This window comes from Carya illinoinensis, chromosome 4 (assembly GCF_018687715.1).
Source record: "Carya illinoinensis cultivar Pawnee chromosome 4, C.illinoinensisPawnee_v1, whole genome shotgun sequence".
Classification (NCBI taxonomy): Eukaryota; Viridiplantae; Streptophyta; class Magnoliopsida; order Fagales; family Juglandaceae; genus Carya; species Carya illinoinensis.
The window spans coordinates 39741006-39758729 of NC_056755.1; the positions used below are offsets into that span (position 1 = coordinate 39741006).

A 17724-nucleotide genomic window follows, 5' to 3' on the forward strand; every position below is an offset into this window, starting at 1 on the left:
AATTTAAAACATAATTACAGAAGATATATATTGTAAAAATAATTGCACCTATATCATTACTCATATAAATATATCTATATATATATATATATATATATCTGTGTGTAAGTTCAAAGTAATCATATATGAGTTGTATTTGACGATCCAAACGTACGTTTAATTAATTTTTGTACAAGTGTTTATATAGATGCATAAAGAGTCGAGATATATAAACATAAGCGCATGATTAAAATCAAGTTCCAGTAGTGCCATATTTTCAATAGTCGAGATGCACTTGCTGCTTTATATATAATATATATATATATATATAAATTGATGGAGAATCGTCGAAACATATCTAAGAACTGTATAAACACAATTACACAACTGTCATCTTTTTTTTTAAGAAAACAGTATAGACTTTATTGATATTTTCCATCAAATAAAAGGAAGAATACATGGAGGACTTTCCTCCAATTTAATCTCATCCTCAACACATTCTAAAGCATACTTGGCTAGCACATGAGTTGCCATGTTTACATTTCTCCTCACATGCTGTGCAATCCATTTATTAAAATGTAGCAAGCTACAAACTTTGCATCCCACAAAATAACCCCCGAGCTGTGAAACTGGGCAGTATTATGATTAATACTGTTAACAACTTGCAGTGCATCCCCTTCCAAAGCAATCCTCCTCAGGCCTATGTCTCTAGCTTGCAAAAATAATATCCTGCAATGCTCCTTGAGACTCTACAGTTAAAGGATCAGCAAACATCTCCCCTGTCATGCTAATTTTGGCTACTTCGGAACATATTTTTGTGGATTGTGCTTCTTGATAGTCTATGTTCAACTGTTGTGCCTGCTCCATCGCCAAGTTTGGATGGATAAAATTGTTTTGGAAAAAGGAAGTATTCCTTCTCTACCATATTTTCTTTGCTACCATAATAAAGCCCTCCAACAGTTCCTGCTCAAATGAACCAACCATAGTAACAAGTCAAGAAACATGGTGCAGATAAAACACACTTTTGAATCTTTTTTGGATAAAGACACCATACTTCCTTAGCTGCAGGACAATCCCAAATTGCATGTGTTATTGATTCTTCTTCTGTCAAACAAATGGGGCAGTATGGCAACTCAATTACTTTCTTCTTGAAAAGGTTAACATTCGTAGGTAAGGACTTCAAACTAGCTCTCCAAGTAAAAACTTTCACTGTATTTGGGATATTCAGCTGCCATATTTTCAACCAGACTTCTCTTTGAGGGTTAGAACTTGACCCTTGCCCTTTTGCACTTTCCATCACTTCCTTACGCAAGTGATAAGCACTCTTGACAGAGAAAGTGCCATTCTTTGAACATATCCAAATGATCCTATCTGGACAGTTAAAGGAGCTTAAAGGAATTCTTTTGATAACCTCAGCTTTAGCAGTTGAAAAAATGGCTTCTATCAAGGAGGTGTTCCATTGCTTATGCTCTGGTTCAATGAGGGCAGCAACACAATCAATGTCATCTAGCACCTTAACAGAACTTTGAATTCAAAACGAAGATGGCTGAGAGATCCATCTATCCTTCCAAATTCTCACTTGTTATTCATTCCCAATCCTCCATAGATCCTTCTTACACCAAGTTTTTGGCTGCATATAAACTTCTCCATATGAAAGAAGGGTGGACCCAAGTTTAGCTTCAAAGAATGAGGTGGGGAAAATATTTCAGTTTGAGGATCTTACTTGGAAAAGCATATGGTCTCTGTAATAACCTTCAGCCTTGTTTAGCAAGCTATGCCATGTTAAAACTTTCCAAGTCTCTAAAACCCAAACCACCTACAAATTTGGCATTTCCCATTTGACTCCATGAAACCCAATGAATCTTTCCTTCACTTTGCTGCTTATTCCACCAAAAATCCTTTATAATTCGATTGATCTCTCTTAGGAGAGATGTAGGAAGTTTAAAAACCCCCATACAATAACTGGCAATATAACAAAATTTCTTTCTCATACTTTTTAACAAAATTTCCTTTCTAGCCTGCGAAAGAAATTTGTTTTCCAATTACTAACTCTACTCCTCACTCTGTCCAATATGCTACTGAAAGCTTTTGATCTTGATCTACCTATAAGGGCAGGTAGACCAAGATATGTTTCATATGAAATGGAAGACCTTACAGCTACTATGCTCAGAATAAATCTATTACTCTCCTCCTTCGTATTTTGCTAAAATGGATGGAAGTATTTTCTTTATTAAGCCTCTATCCAGATGCATGTTCATAAAGATTTAGGATCTCAATCAATCAACTCCACTTCAAAACATTAGATTTGCAAAACAACAAGCTATCATCTACAAATATATATATATATATATATATATAAGTGGTTAACATAAATTTTACCACGAGCTATTGGGATACCAATAATTGCTTGTTTTTTTCTTCGGCTTGATTAAGAAGTGCACACAAGCCTTATGAACAAAGAATAAACAGGTAGGATGACAAATGATCATCTTGCCTAATTCCCCTTGTGCCTTGGAAAACAGCTTGTGGCAAGCCATTAATAAGAATAGAGTAAGAAAATGAGTTAATGTAGCTCATAACTAACTTAACCCACTTTGGATGAAATCCCATCTTGATCATTAATGCACTTAAAAATTCCAATTCCGCCCTATCATAAGCTTTGCTCATGTCAAGCTTTAAGGCCATAAAACCAAATTTTCACTTCATCCTCTTATAAAATAGTGCATGGTTTCATATGCAACAGTAACATTATCCATGATTAATTTGACAGGAACAAAGGCACCCTGAGTGGGGGATATAACCTCTTGCAGCACTTCTTTCAATCGATTGGCCATAACCTTGGATATAATTATGTAAATGACATTGCATAAGGATATTGGTATAAAATCAGCAACATTTTTTGGATTCTTCTTCTTTGGGATGAGGACAATATGAGTCTCATTTATCTATTTTATTTCTCCGCCTAAATTAAGGAAGTCAAGCACAACTCCACTTACCTCCTGACTAACTATACCCTAGTGTGTTTGATAAAAACCTGCAGGAATATCATACGATCCTGGTGAACAAAGAGGGTTCATCTTAAAAGCTGCTTCCTTTACTTCTTTTGCTGTGAAAGTCTTGGCAAGTTCATTTCTTTAGTAACTTTAGTGCACAATGGCCTAAGGCAATTAGATATATTGATATGATTTGAGAAGAAAAAAGCCCCTAATGGTAATGTAAAAACAAGCTTGCAATTTCCTCTGATGATTAGCAACTAACCCATCATCCCTCTCAATACTTTTAATAAAATTAGTCTTCTTCCTTTGGTTTGCACAAGAGTGATAGTATTTTGTGTTCTTGTCACCTTCATGTAGCCATCTTTGTTTAGCACGTTGCTTCTATCTATTATTCTCTTCTTTCAACAACCGATCTCACAATTTGTGGAGTATCGTCATATTCCAGTTGGGAGTCATGATATTAAAGTGGGGAATTAAGCTAACATTGAGGTTCTGAGACTTGGTACCTACAAGCTAGACTTGTGGGACGATCGCACTTTATTTCTTCACAATGTGTTATAGGCTCTCAAGATCTGACGAAACTTACTTTCTATAGTTACTTTATTAGTGCTGCCTACATTCTTAATTGAGTGCCCTTCAAATCAGTACCTTCCACGCCATATAAACTATGGATCAATAAGAAACCCAATTTGAGTAACTTACAACTATGGGATTCAACAGGTTTTGTTCACAATACTTCTCACAAATATGAGAAGTTGGGCTCTAGAGGAAAACAAGTGTATCTTTATAAGATACCCAGAACACTCTAAAGGATATGTGCTAATAGGTAAGCAATTTGATGAAAGTGTGACTAAGATTGAGTCACAATATGTGGATTTCACATATGATGAGTTTCCAAGTAGGGGTGATGTTGATAAGAGTTTGGAAGGTGCTCCAAGTGGTCTAGTTGAGAATAAGGAAGAAACTTCTCAAGCTTCAATACATTGTGAGAGTGACTTGCCTCCGAGTGAGAGCACACTACTTTTTAATCGACCACAACAACCTTAGCTACATAGAAGACCACGTGAAAGTGTTCCCCATCGTCGTTTTCAAATTGAAGGAAAAGCTTTCATGATAGCTCCACAAGATAATGATGAGCCTAGGACAATTCATAAGACTCTCTCATCTTCTACTAAAGATGAGTGGATTAAAGCGCTAAATGATGGGATAGAGTCTTTGAGGACTAACCAAGTATGGGATTTGATAGATCTACCGTCAAGGCACAAGGCTATTGGGAAAAAATGGGTTCTAAAAATCAAGTGCAAGTTGGATGGATCAATAGAAATGTATAAAGTTTGTTTAGTAGCGAAAAGATATACCCAACATGAGGTTATAGACTATGAGGAAACCTTCCCACTAGTTGTGAGGTTTGTCTTAATTCGCTTGATTCTAGTCATAGTAGCATATATAGATTTGGAACTTTATCAGATAGACATTAAGACAACATGTATCAATGGAGAATTAGATGAGGAGATCTATATGGATCAACCCATGAGCTTTGTGGTCAAAGTTCAAGACCACAAAGTGCGCAAGTTCAAACGATTTGTATATGGCCTAAAGAAATCATCTAGGTGAAATCTTAGACTCCATCAAGCTATTCTCTCGAATGGGTTTACGATGATCACAGAAGAACATTGTATTTGTGTTAAAGGATCCAAGAAGAGTTTTATTATGTTGTCATTGTATATTGACGACATACTACTAGCTGAAAATAACAAAGGGTTGATAGTCGCTATAAAAGAGTGATTACCCTTCAATTTCGAGATGAAAGATATGGGTGAGGCAAAATACATTTTAGGAGTTAAGATTTAAAGAGTTTGATCAAAGTGACTTTTGTATTTGTCCCAACAGAATAACATAAAGAAAATTCTCAAGCGCTTCCAAATGTATGAATGTAAACCCATTAACACCCTTATTGCTAAAGGCAAGACCTTGTCCCAAGAGATGCGTCCTAACACTCAAAGTGAAATGGAAAAGATGGCTCGTATGCCTTATGTTAAATCCAATGTTTCAAATTTCGTGTAATTATATATCTACACATTGATTTTGATGATAACAAATGAATTCAAAGAATAAAAGAGTCTCAAGATCAAGTTGCCTACACAATAGAGTCAAACACATCAAGTAACCAAACATGAGCAAGAATAGAATAAGTTCACATTAAAACTCATAGAGTAATGTTGTAAATCTCTTAAAAATTTAAAATTAGGATTAAGTTTCAAAATTAATATTTTATCATAAAGCATTATAATACATTTTCCACATGTGCATGAATATTTTGAAAATTAAATTTGAAAATTTTGAAAGATGATTGATTATCATCTTTCACATATGCATGACATGATTAAATGTTTGAATTTTGAAAATATTAAAGGTGATTGATTGTCATCTTTCACATGTGCATATTTTATTTGAATATTTTTAAAAGTGATTGATACTCTTTTTGACTTATGCAAAAGGTAGATAATTTTGTTTAAAAATTTTGAAAATATTAAAGATGATTGATTGTCATCTTTCACATGTGCATGCTTTATTTGAATATTTTTAAAAGTGATTGATATTTTTTTTTACTTATGCAAAAGATAAATGATTTTGTTTGAAACATTTTAAATATAAAGTGTACCCCTTTTATCATATGCAAAAATTAAAAAGATAGATTTGAAATTTTTGAAAAGTGAATGATATTGTTTTTAACAACTTAAAAAAAAATTATTTGAATTTTTTGAAAAGTGAATGATGTTGTTTTTGACATGTGAATCTTTTTAAATTTGAATATGAAGTCTCATATGCCTATAAATAGATCATTTGAGAGTTTCAAATTTACAACACCAAGAACATACAACATTCATTCAAAACTTTCATTCTCTCTTCTCTAAATATTGAGTCTTAATCCTTATTCATTTTGAGAGAAATATAGTTTACGCTGTATTTTTCTTATTTCACGCATTAAGGAGTGTTCTCTGATAACCTATCCACTATCAGTTCTTGTATTAGTAAAAGGGTGTGTATAACCTTTGTGCGTGTAGAAAGTGTTCTACACAGGGAATAGTTGAATCACCACGTGTAAAGTGATTGCAAGTGTAGAGGGTGTTCTACACGGATCCTTTGTAACGATGTTATTCAAATGTATAATAGGTTTCTATCTCAACCTAAAGGAGGTTGAATAGTAAATTTGGAGATTCTCATGGGGTAGTTTGAGGCGAGGACGTAGGCAATGGAGATGAACCTCATTAACATATCGATTTTGCTTCTCTCTTACCTTTACTCTTTATATTTATTGTTATTTCATATTTTTTTATATTTTATATTGTGTATTTGATTTATAATTGTTAATTTTTAAATACAATACAATTCACCCCATCTTTTGTGTTAGTCATCTGGGCAACACTTTATGCAAATGATGTGGGCAGCCTGATGTAGGCAATGATGTGTACTCAGTTAGACATATACTATGTAGTTGGCTTGGTGAGTAAATTCTGATCTAATCTCGAGCTGGTTCACTAGAAAGTCGTTAAGAGGATTCTGAAATATCTCATGGAACTGCACACTATGTGTTGTGCTATCAGGTTCGGATTTTCAGTTGGGAGGTTACAATGATGCTGATTAGTGCAGTGACTTAGATGAACACAAATCAACCACTAGATATGTTTTTCTGCTCAACAATGGCACCATTACTTGAAACAGGAAGAAACAACCCTGTATAGCCTTATTCACCATGGAGGCAGAGTACATAGATTGTTCAACAGTAGTTTAAGAAGTTGTTTAGTTATGAAAGTTTCTCAAGCATCTTGACATTGGCACGTCAGGTCCAGTGATTATATTCTGTGATAGCATGGCAACTCTCATTTATGCTAAGGACTCAGAGTATCATGGAAGAATCAAATACATAGATATTAGATATCACTACATCATAGACTTGGTGGCGCAAAAGGAAGTGGTCCTGAAACATCTTTCTATGAGTCACATGGTTGTTGATCCTGTAACAAAGCATATAGCAAGAGATATTTTTATGGCTCATGTTAGAAATTTAGGACTGTATAGATTGTGAATGTAATTTATGTTTCAGTTGACATTAAGATGTAAACTTTCCTTTAGGATATTAATACAATATGATTTTATTCAGTTCTTGTCTTTATCATATTGTGTTTTCTATTAGATGCAAGACCCTCTTTGGCTTCTTGGAGGAGAGGAAATTGAGGGACTCGGGTTAGACACTTAAGGAGTGGCTAGACTAAGATCTATACAATGTTGATACAGGCATATGCTCCCACCTTTCTCTTGTAAGTGTGCTTATTGTCACACAGCCTATTTGCTTGTATAAACAAGATTGAGAATGATTGAAAGATGCAGGCCTAAGGCCATGGATATAAACTAGTCAAGTTTGAATGATGAGTAGATGATGATCAAGCCTTATTTACTTATTTTTTATGTTGATGTATGCTTTGTAAGAACATGCTGAATGGGGAGAAGGAGTCATCCCCAGCCCACGTAGTGGCAGTTCAAGCCTTGATCGAAGTGGTTTGGGGCCCATAATGGCAATCTGGAGCCACGATACAGTGAGTACTATACATACATTCATTGCAGTAAATGGGAGCTAAATACATTAAATATAAATGGAGAGCAAGATACGAATGTTTACGTAGTTCGGCAAATGATCTATGTCCACGGGTCATTTGAGGTATAAATCCACTATAAATGGGAGTATTTTACTGTCTCTCGTGGCTCACTATACAAATAATAAAACTAAAGTTTCCCGTCTAGAGGTTGAAGAAGCTCTTCTTCTCTAGTCACCATGAAGTCCCCCAGTCGAATCCTCTGATCCCTAAACCCAGATCCTCCTTTATTTTCCATTGTCAATCGTTATTTTATGTCACTTCCCTATTTTCCGTCACATCCTCTCCTTTTCTTCTAATATCTTTTTCCTTCCTCAGCTTTTGCCCCCCTCTTTCCTTCTCTCTCTCCCTTCCTTTCTGATGAGATCCTCCTTTAGGTTGGGCTCAGGATGCCATATGAGCTAGAGACATTTTTTCCCCTTCCATTTAATTTAATTATGAGTTGAGTTCGATCGACTTTATCATCTAGTTATATTCATAAAGATTTAAACTCTACTTATAATTTTATGAACATAATTTTCAATATTAAAGACATTTCCCTTGTAAAATTAAATTTTATACTATAAAATTAGATAAGTGCGAAATTACAAGTTTATGAACGGTATATTCAATAAACGAATTCAAATTTATATATTTTGCTATCTCAATGGGATATTATATATGTGTGTATATATATTATAATATTTATATATGTATATAGGAATTTATTAAGATAAATGATGAAACAATCTTGCATACAACAGACTATATTCATACAAAACCATGGTAGTATGCGATTTTGTGTTAAATTAGCACATGGAGTATCTTGGCAACTTATAATTGGTTGTAAAAGATATACCCTCTATATTATTGACATTTCATAACTTAATTTGTAGGATGATTTAAGAATTTTTTGGTTAAACAGATGAGATGAGAAATCTGTCAATAATAGTGAAATAATTTGTTAATAGTAGAGAAATGTTTTAAGTTACGATTTTTATGGAGTTTTAGAATATAAAAGAGAAAAAGTTGAGTAAAAAATTTATGAAGTTAAAGGAGAGTGAGGATATAATTTTTTAAGAGAATTGCTATATATACAAAGAGATTACACAAAATAAACCCACAAACTGATGTGGTTTTATGGGATCGGTTAAATCTACTTTACAATAAAATTAACCTTACAATCTAACATATCACATCAAGCCACATTAGTTTGTGGGTTTACTTTTGTGTAATCTCTTTATGTTTAAAGTATTTTCTATTTTTTAATATTATTTTTATTTTAGGATTTGATAAAGTTGAATTTTTTTTTTTTTTAGAAATTTGAAAAATTTATAATGATTAGGTAATGATTAGATGAAAAAGTTAAATATTTAAATATTTAAAAATTTGAAATTGAAAAATGTTTGTGTTTGAATGGTGTTTTAATGTTTAGATTAGATGAGATGCGATGAGATGATTTCAAATGTTTGTGAAACTAAAACAATCCTTAATCTTAAACTTTTCTTACCAATCAAATTATGTCATATCACTAGTATAAAAAGTACAGTTCTTCTATTTGCAACCGCAGTTGCGTAACCGGCGCGGAACTGTCTGACGTGGCACTGCCACGTCATTTAAAATAATAATTAAAAAAAACCGATTGAAATATGCTGGAAAATGGGAGGGAAAGTGCAGACCCAGAACCATGGTGTTCTGAAACTCCCTCTCTCTCCGACCGAGCACTCTCTCCGACCGAGCTCAGAGCTGAAACTCTCTCTCTTCGACCGAGCTCTGAAACTCTGTCTCTCTTTGATTCCGTCTGTGTATGTGGTGCATTTAGGCGTTCGGAAACTCCCTGGATCTCCGACCGAGCTCTGAAACTCTCTATCTCCGACCGAGCTCGCTGATGACCGAGCTGAAACTCTCTCTCTCCGACCGAGCTCTGAAACTCTCTCTCTCGTTCTCCGATACCTCCATATCTCGTTCTTACAAAATCTTTTTAGTCTCAAGATTCTGTCTGGGATAAGTAAATATAGTTCCTTTTTGGATTCAAGTACGTAGGTTCTGGGGATCTTATATCTTATAAACATTCACCCTTCAGAACTCAAATTCCAATGTAAGTGTTTGTTTTTTCTTTTGCTCAATTTCTTTTATATCAGTCTACTTTTTTTGTCCCATAGAAAATATAGTAACCTGAATTTATAGTTTTGAAAATAGAATAAAAGACTTGTTTTTAAAATATTTCTAGTAACCTGAATTGAGGTAAAATAGTAGTTATTGTTTTCTTTCGATATCCGTAGGCATTATGCTATTTATGTTTACTGCTTGGTCCAATTGTTTGTGATGTCAGTTTTACTCTTTGAGACTTATGTAATGTGTTTGTTTAAATTGTTTCTGATTTTGGGTCTTCTGATGAGTATGCTATCGATATCTTTTATGTTGTGAGTTATACAGTTGGTGATAAGTAATAAAATGAAAATGCCCATGGATCTTAATTGAAAATCACGACTCCACGGTATCACTCATTTCTTCAATGCTTTTATGATCATCCAACTGAATATTTTCGATCCTTAGGAAAGAAATATAGGCAATTTAGTATTCTGACAGTTTGTTCCCATTTATGGGGTTTAATTAAACTTATACCTGGGTTGGGATTGAATCCCAAGTATCGAGCATGTCTTTTATATTTTTGTGGTAAATAACCAAATTCTATACCCCTAGAAGTTGGTGCTAATGGATTGGTGATTGGTGGTCCAAAATGTCTGACATACTAGTTGGTAGATTTTAATGTGGTTGGATGTTATGTTATACAATCCATTGCTATTGACAAGCTGCATTATCTTCCCCTCAGCATGGAAAAAGGAAAAGAACATCCTAGCACGCTAAGACCCTCTAGCTCAAATCCCCAATCCGCGGTATGTAATTTTATTTAATATATCAATAACATTAGAGTAGATATTAGTTGATATTTATTTTCAAAATACATCAACTATTTGAAAGTATTTCATTTTAGGATATACCATCAACTTCTCCAAACATACCAATTCACGGTTACTATGGACCAGTGCCTGCGTGGTCACCGGCCTTTCTCGATGCCAACCAATATCCAAGCAACCTACAGGTGGTGGTGTCATGTTTTCCGTTATATTTTAGTAAGTTGGTTTGTGTCAAGAGTTTAATTGTGTTTGTTTTTCCTTTTTTCCAGAATGCTAGTTATCCATTTCAACATGGCATGGAAGGGCAGTTGTCGAACATCAATACAAGCTCCGTTACAAGCAGATTTCAGGGTACAGAGGATAATAGATATGTAGTTGGGGAGGAGACCGATTCGCCATGTACATCTTCTAGAGTCGAAGAAGTTAATTTTGATACTCCAGATGAACAAGAAACCGAGTATGGCAGTGCAGGAACATCTAAGAAGACACAAATGGATGACATTGATGAGCCAATGTCGGGGATGGAGTTTAATTCCCTAGAAGATTTAATCAGTTATTATAAAGAGTATGGTAAGAAATGCGGGTTTGGAGTGATGACTAAAAGAAGTGAGAGGGGAGAAGATGAGACTGTTAGATATGTCACCCTTGCCTGTGCCCGTGGTGGGAAGGCTCAGAATAGACTCTTGAATGTCTCCAACCCACGTCCGACAAGAAAGACGGAGTGTAAGGCCAAAATAAATGCCTTAAAAGCTGATGATGGAAAGTTTAGGCTGACTACAGTTCATAATATCCACAATCACGGCCTCAGTCCGAAGAAATCCCGCTTCTTTCGATGTAACCGAGAAGTGAGTGAATATGTCAAAAGAGTTCTAGATACAAATGATTTGGCTGGTATCCGAATGAACAAGAGCTTCGGATCTCTGGTTGTAGGCGCAGGTGGATTTGAGAACCTCCCGTTTTTGGAAAAAGACTGTCGTAACTACATCGACAAGGCTAGGCATCTACGACTGGGCGCAGGTGGTGCCGAAGCACTTCGAGACTACTTTTTACGAATGCAATACAAAAATCCGGGGTTCTTTGCACTGATGAACCTGGACGATGACAGGAGGCTAAAGAATGTATTTTGGGCAGATCCCCGTAGTAGAGCTGCATACCAATATTTCGGTGATGTGGTAACCTTCAACACCACATACTTGACGAACCGATATGGGACGCCCTTCGCACCATTTGTTGGTGTAAACCACCATGGGCAGTCAATTTTGTTGGGAGCTGGCTTGATTTCATCTGAGGATACACATACCTTCGTGTGGTTATTCCAAACCTGGTTGCAGTGTATGGATGGTGTCGCACCGAAGGCTATTATCACTGACCAAGATAGAGCCATGAAAAATGCAATTGCAATTGTCTTCCCAGAAAGCCGCCATAGATTTTGCCTATGGCATATCCTGAAGAAAGTCCCAGAAAAGCTTGGATGCTATGGTTTCTACAAAAGTGGCATGAAAACTGCACTGATGAAATGTGTTTATGACACACAAAAGCGGGAAGAGTTTGAAAATCTTGACATGAGATGATCAGCACGTATAACTTGCATGATAATGTCTGGTTGCAGAGTTTATACACTGAGCGTTGCCATTGGGTACCGGCCTTCTTGAAAGACATTTTTTGGGCTGGGATGAGTACGACGTAGTAGAGCGAGAGCATGAATTCCTTTTTTGATGGTTACGTTCATGCTAAGACGAACTTGAAAGAGTTTGTCGATCAGTACGATAATGTCCTGAAAAAGAAAATTGAGAACGAAAATGTCGCTGACTTCCACTCATTTAATCTCACAATTCCTTGCATCTCTAGATCGCCTATTGAAAAGTTATATCAAGATTTGTATACAAATGTTAAATTTAGGGAAGTTCAGATCCAGCTTACTGGCACTATCGACTTGGACCCAGTTTTACATAGAAGAGAGGGTACTGTGAAAACCTATTTGGTAGAGGATGAAGTTCGTGTTGAAGATTTTACGAAGCAAGTGACACACTCGGTAGATTTTAATGAGGAAGATGGTGTCGCGAAATGTTCTTGTAGTTTATTTGAAATGAGGGGGATAGTGTGCCGGCACATCTTCGCTGTGTTCAAATGTAACGGGATTAAGACAATGCCACAACAGCACATTTTGGATCGATGGAGGAAGGACATTAAAAGAAGATACACGTTAATTAACAGCAGCTATGACGCAGGCGAGGTGCGGGAAGATGCTAATAGATATTCAAGTCTGTTGAATATTTGTTATAAAATGATTACTTGTGCTGCGGGTTCGAAAAAGCATACTGAGGATGCAACAACTAAGTTGCATGCAATGATTGACCTGTATTCTGAGACCTAAGAACCCCCATCGCTGGCTGAAAATTGTATAAATGTTGGTGGCATGACAAAGGAAAGTGCAGCTACCACTGGAAGTTCAACTCAAGTACTCAGTCCAAAGATAGTTCGAGGGAAAGCCAGGCCCCCATCTATAAGGAGAGCATCTAGGATGGAGAAAGAGCTGAGAAAAGTTAAAGAGAAAACGAAGACAGCGCAGGGAAAGGGAAAACGCAAACAGGTGCATTTAAGTAAAATTACATTCTTGCATTTAATACCAATTCCAGATTTGTTATTAAATTTTTCCATATTTTATTAGCGGGATGGAGACGATACACATGGCGTGGACACTTGCAGGAGCTTATTTGGCCCCTCCGATTTGGACGTCTCCAATATTGGACACTTGCAGGTAAAATAAATAAGTTATTATTTATGCTTGGACTATTTGAAGTCCATTGCTGTACTTTTTACGAAATTTTGTGATCAGGCTATTCCAAACAGCATACTAGCATATGACATTAGGGGAACCCAATCACCAGATCCAGTAATTCAAACTCAACAAAGTGTAAGTGGATCCCCGTAGTTTAATGTTATTTTAATGACATTTGTCGACATCACAGGTAATACACTAGTTGTTATTAATTACAAATGGAATTTGGGTTGGACGGATCACAACCGCTACACGTTGAGTTTGATGGATCACAATCACAACAATGATATTGAGTATGTAATTTTTCCATGTTGCGAAGTATTCATCTTCTTCTTCTCCTTTTACTTCAACATTTGTGTCAATTACAATTGTTAGTTGGTCGGCTAGATGTACAGTTTTGGTAGTGCAGAAAAATCCCATTACAAATAAATAAACATATATATATTTAATCAAATGGAGTAGATTTGGTAGTAGTTTGGCGTGTATGGGTTGGTAGAAATTTATGATTAATATGCAGGATCTTTCTAACGACAGTCTCATTTGGCATTGAATTCATAAGACCAATGGAACCTGCTGCATAGTTGGTAGTATGTTGGGAGCAGTTTTGAGGAAGATTTATTTCAGAAGTCACGTACAAGTGGGAGTTAGAAGTTGATGACTTTTTTAATATGTATCTATTTATAGATTTTATGGGTATGTATAAGACTTTGGATGGATGTATACAACAATTTATTATGGCAGTCATTTTCAGATTTTGGTGGTTATGTTGATAAATTGTAAAGAAAGTGGAAAGATTCCAAATTTATGCGTGTCATGGTAAAACTACAGATTTAAGGTGTTATTGGAATGATATTTAATGATTGTAATGACATTAGAAGTTTAATGAGGAAGATGGTATTATATTCAAGCTTGTATGGAATGATGTCTGTGATTTTGGGCAGTTGCATTTATAATACCATGACTGGACTTGATCAGCACTGCCCAGCTGTGTTTGGGTAAGAGTTATTGTTGTGTAAACATAAATCTATGCAACCTTGATGAACTACCCTCAATTGGAGGTCATTCGACTCATTTAATTAGCAGTACTGGATATGTCAAGCGTGGACCACTGCTGCTATTTTCCTAAACAATCTATCAAACATTGAGAACGAAGAGTACTGCTAGCAATAAGTTGCATGCAGGTCGACTATGTGATTGGATGAATGGTAAGTTACTAGAAGAGAAGATGAATGATGCATGCTCGGAGTAGAAGAGAATTTGAATGATGTACTAGAAGAGAACAACATGGATGCAGATTGGTGTTCGATTGGGTAAGTTTGTTTTTGTTGCACTTATAGCATCATTTGGCATTGACTTCACAGGACAGGCTAGAGTACAAACTATGGGAAAAATACATAAAGTACATGTCCTGTTATAAAATCTAGAGAAGTTCTTATGTGCCCAATACATTCCATTAATAACTTACTACTTCAAGATACAGAATATTTACAGAGCTGAGAAGGGATCTTAACATTACAAGACCAATTACAAACATTCAAACCAACTTCACCAAACACCTTCAATGTGTAATTACAATGTGGGTTCATACTCTAGACTCCTTCCAAGTCTAGAGTACAAAAGCCTACAAACATTCATTTTCCAAAATATTGCAACAGCCAACAACGGGTAATCCCATTCATCAAAATACATAAAGTTAACTTTCACTCAAAACAAAAGCCAACGTCCAAAAAGAAAATAGAGTACTAATGCAGTAGCCCAATACATTCCCAACCATGACACTAAACGCTTCCTTTCAGAACGTTGTGCATGACACACCAACTCCGTCTCGAGCTGATCCACTATCTTGCGAAGGTCAATTTCCCTCTTTTCTAGCAGCTCGACTATCTTCTCGAGATCTCTCTCCTTCCGTAGCAGCTCATCAATTCTTTCTCGGATTTGGAGCTCAATTACTTGATTACTATCTGCCCATTTGAAATACTTGCAGAATGGTAATCCCTGAGCATACAAGGCCAAGAATATTAACGAATGCAGATCTAAAAACCTTAATGTACGTACAAGAATGAGCTATCCATTACCTCTGTGTTATAGTTTGGACACCCTAAGAAGGCTCGTCCAGGATTTTTTGCCGTAGTTGAGTACTTCAATGTGGGTTTGACCTCACAGAAGCACAGAGCTTGACTTGAGGTATGTTTAGCAAAAGAGGAAGACATTGATGTTGATGATGATAATGATAACATTTCTAACATGAACCAAAATAACATCAGGTCAAATGGAAGAGAGGCAGTACCAAGAAATTCAGTCCATAATATCCAATGTGTGAAGAAAATCATATCAATTCCAACATTTCAGTAACAGCTAAATGTAGCAGTCCCAACAAAATAAACGAGAATTAAGTTTCACATATAGGAAGATCACAACATCACAAGTGGCATACCATTAAAGCTTTACTTATAAACCAAAAAAGAGAAGAATTAATATTGAAACGGTAAAGAATATGCTAAATAATATACTTGGGGAAGATGACAACAAGGTGTGCAAATGAGAATATGTTCCTTGCACTAATATGTATAAACCTGCAATGATTATTAGAACAATTAAGTACCCAATTATCCAATCAACTTTGAAAAACATGAGTTTCACTTAACGTAATTAGTCAATAATCATAATAACTTATCTGTGTGCGATACATCTAAATACTTTACAAAGAAATAACGCCTTGACGTATAACTTTTTTACCAACATTAGAAGAAGTTAGTTGATATTCCCCTTGCTCCAAGGTCCAATTGCACCAATGGTAGTCATCCTCAATCCAATTGCACCAATGTACATTAAAGAAACAAACCAGTGTAAAACAATCAGCCAATACACATACCTCAGACTTTACAGCTCATCAAATAGAAATTCAGAAAACAAAAAACATCAGGTCAAATGGGGGATTCAGAGTGATTTTCGCCTCTGATTTGGACTTCTATTTTTCTTTATGATGATTCACAATGTACACCAGAGTATCAAAGCTCAAAAATATAGGAAGAAAAATATAAACGATATGTTAGGTTCTTAATCAAAGCTCAAACTAATATAGGAAGAAAAATATAAAGAATCATATTCTTAATCAGAGCTTCTTAATCAGATCTCAAATACATAACAGAAAAAAATAAACAATCATGGACTTAATCAGATTCTAAATACATAACAAAATAAAATAAAGAATCATGGACTTAATCAGAGCTCAAAAGCATAACAATAAAAATATGAACAACCAGCTAATGATATCAGATTCTAAATACATAACAAAATAAAATAAAGAATCATGGACTTAATCAGAGCTCAAAAGCATAACAATAAAAATATAAACAACCAGCTAATGATATCAGATTCTAAATACATAACAAAATAAAATAAAGAATCATGGACTTAATCAGAGCTCAAAAACTTACCACTTAAAAATATAAACAACCAGCTAATGATATCAGATTCTAAATACATAACAAAATAAAATAAAGAATCATGGACTTAATCAGAGCTCAAAAACTTACCAATAAAAATATAAACAACCAGCTAATGATATCAGATTCTAAATACATAACAAAAAAAAATAAAGAATCATGGACTTAATCAGAGCTCAAAAGCATAACAATAAAAATATAAACAACCAGCTAATGATATCAGATTCTAAATACATAACAAAATAAAATAAAGAATCATGGACTTAATCAGAGCTCAAAAACTTACCAATAAAAATATAAACAACCAGCTTCTTTATCAGATTCTAAATACATAATAAAATAAAATAAAGAATCATGGACTTAATCAGAGCTCAAAAACTTACCAATAAAAATATAAACAACCAGCTTCTTTCTCAGATTCTAAATACATAACAAAATAAAATAAACAATCATGGACTTAATCAGAGCTTAAATACATAACAAAATAAAATAAAGAATCATGGACTTAATCAGAGCTCAAAAACTTACCAATAAAAATATAAACAACCAGCTTCTTTATCAGATTCTAAATACATAACAAAATAAAATAAACAATCATGGACTTAATCAGAGCTCAAGAACTTACCAATAAAAATATAAACAATCAGCTTCTTAATCAGAGCTCACATACATATCAAAAAATAAATAAACAATCAGCCTATTTATCATAGCATAAATATATAACAAAAAAGTCCAATCAGAAATCGATACACCAAAACACATTAAAAGGGGGAAAAATAACCTGATTTCAAAAAAAAATTAAACAATCAACCTATTTATCAGAGCATAAATATATAACAAAAAAACCCAATCAGAAATTGATACACCAAAACACATTAAAATTGGGAAAAATAACCTGATTTCAAAATAAATATAAATTATCAGCCTATTTATCAGAGCATAAATATATAACAAAAAAGCCCAATCAGAAATCGA

The 17724-nt window shown here is 34.7% G+C and overlaps 3 protein-coding genes across 3 annotated transcripts; 2 read left to right on the plus strand and 1 right to left on the minus strand.

Moving 5' to 3' along the window:
* The first annotated feature begins 10440 nt into the window (after positions 1-10440).
* LOC122306502 (protein FAR1-RELATED SEQUENCE 4-like) lies at positions 10441-12095 on the plus strand. The gene is made up of 3 exons (XM_043118931.1): positions 10441-10503; positions 10602-10709; positions 10794-12095. Exons 1-3 carry the CDS (start codon positions 10441-10443, stop codon positions 12093-12095), a joined length of 1473 nt encoding a protein of 490 aa, XP_042974865.1.
* Positions 12096-12223: 128 nt separating this feature from the next.
* On the plus strand, positions 12224-12898 carry LOC122306503 (protein FAR-RED ELONGATED HYPOCOTYL 3-like). The gene has a single exon (XM_043118932.1). It carries the CDS (start codon positions 12224-12226, stop codon positions 12896-12898), a length of 675 nt encoding a protein of 224 aa, XP_042974866.1.
* A 2002-nt stretch (positions 12899-14900) lies between these two features.
* Positions 14901-16478, minus strand: LOC122306611. Its single transcript, XM_043119039.1, has 2 exons — positions 15379-16478; positions 14901-15298 (listed from the first exon to the last, which is right to left on the minus strand). Exons 1-2 carry the CDS (start codon positions 15631-15633, stop codon positions 15008-15010), a joined length of 546 nt encoding a protein of 181 aa, XP_042974973.1. The 5' UTR covers positions 15634-16478; the 3' UTR covers positions 14901-15007.
* Positions 16479-17724: the final 1246 nt, after the last annotated feature.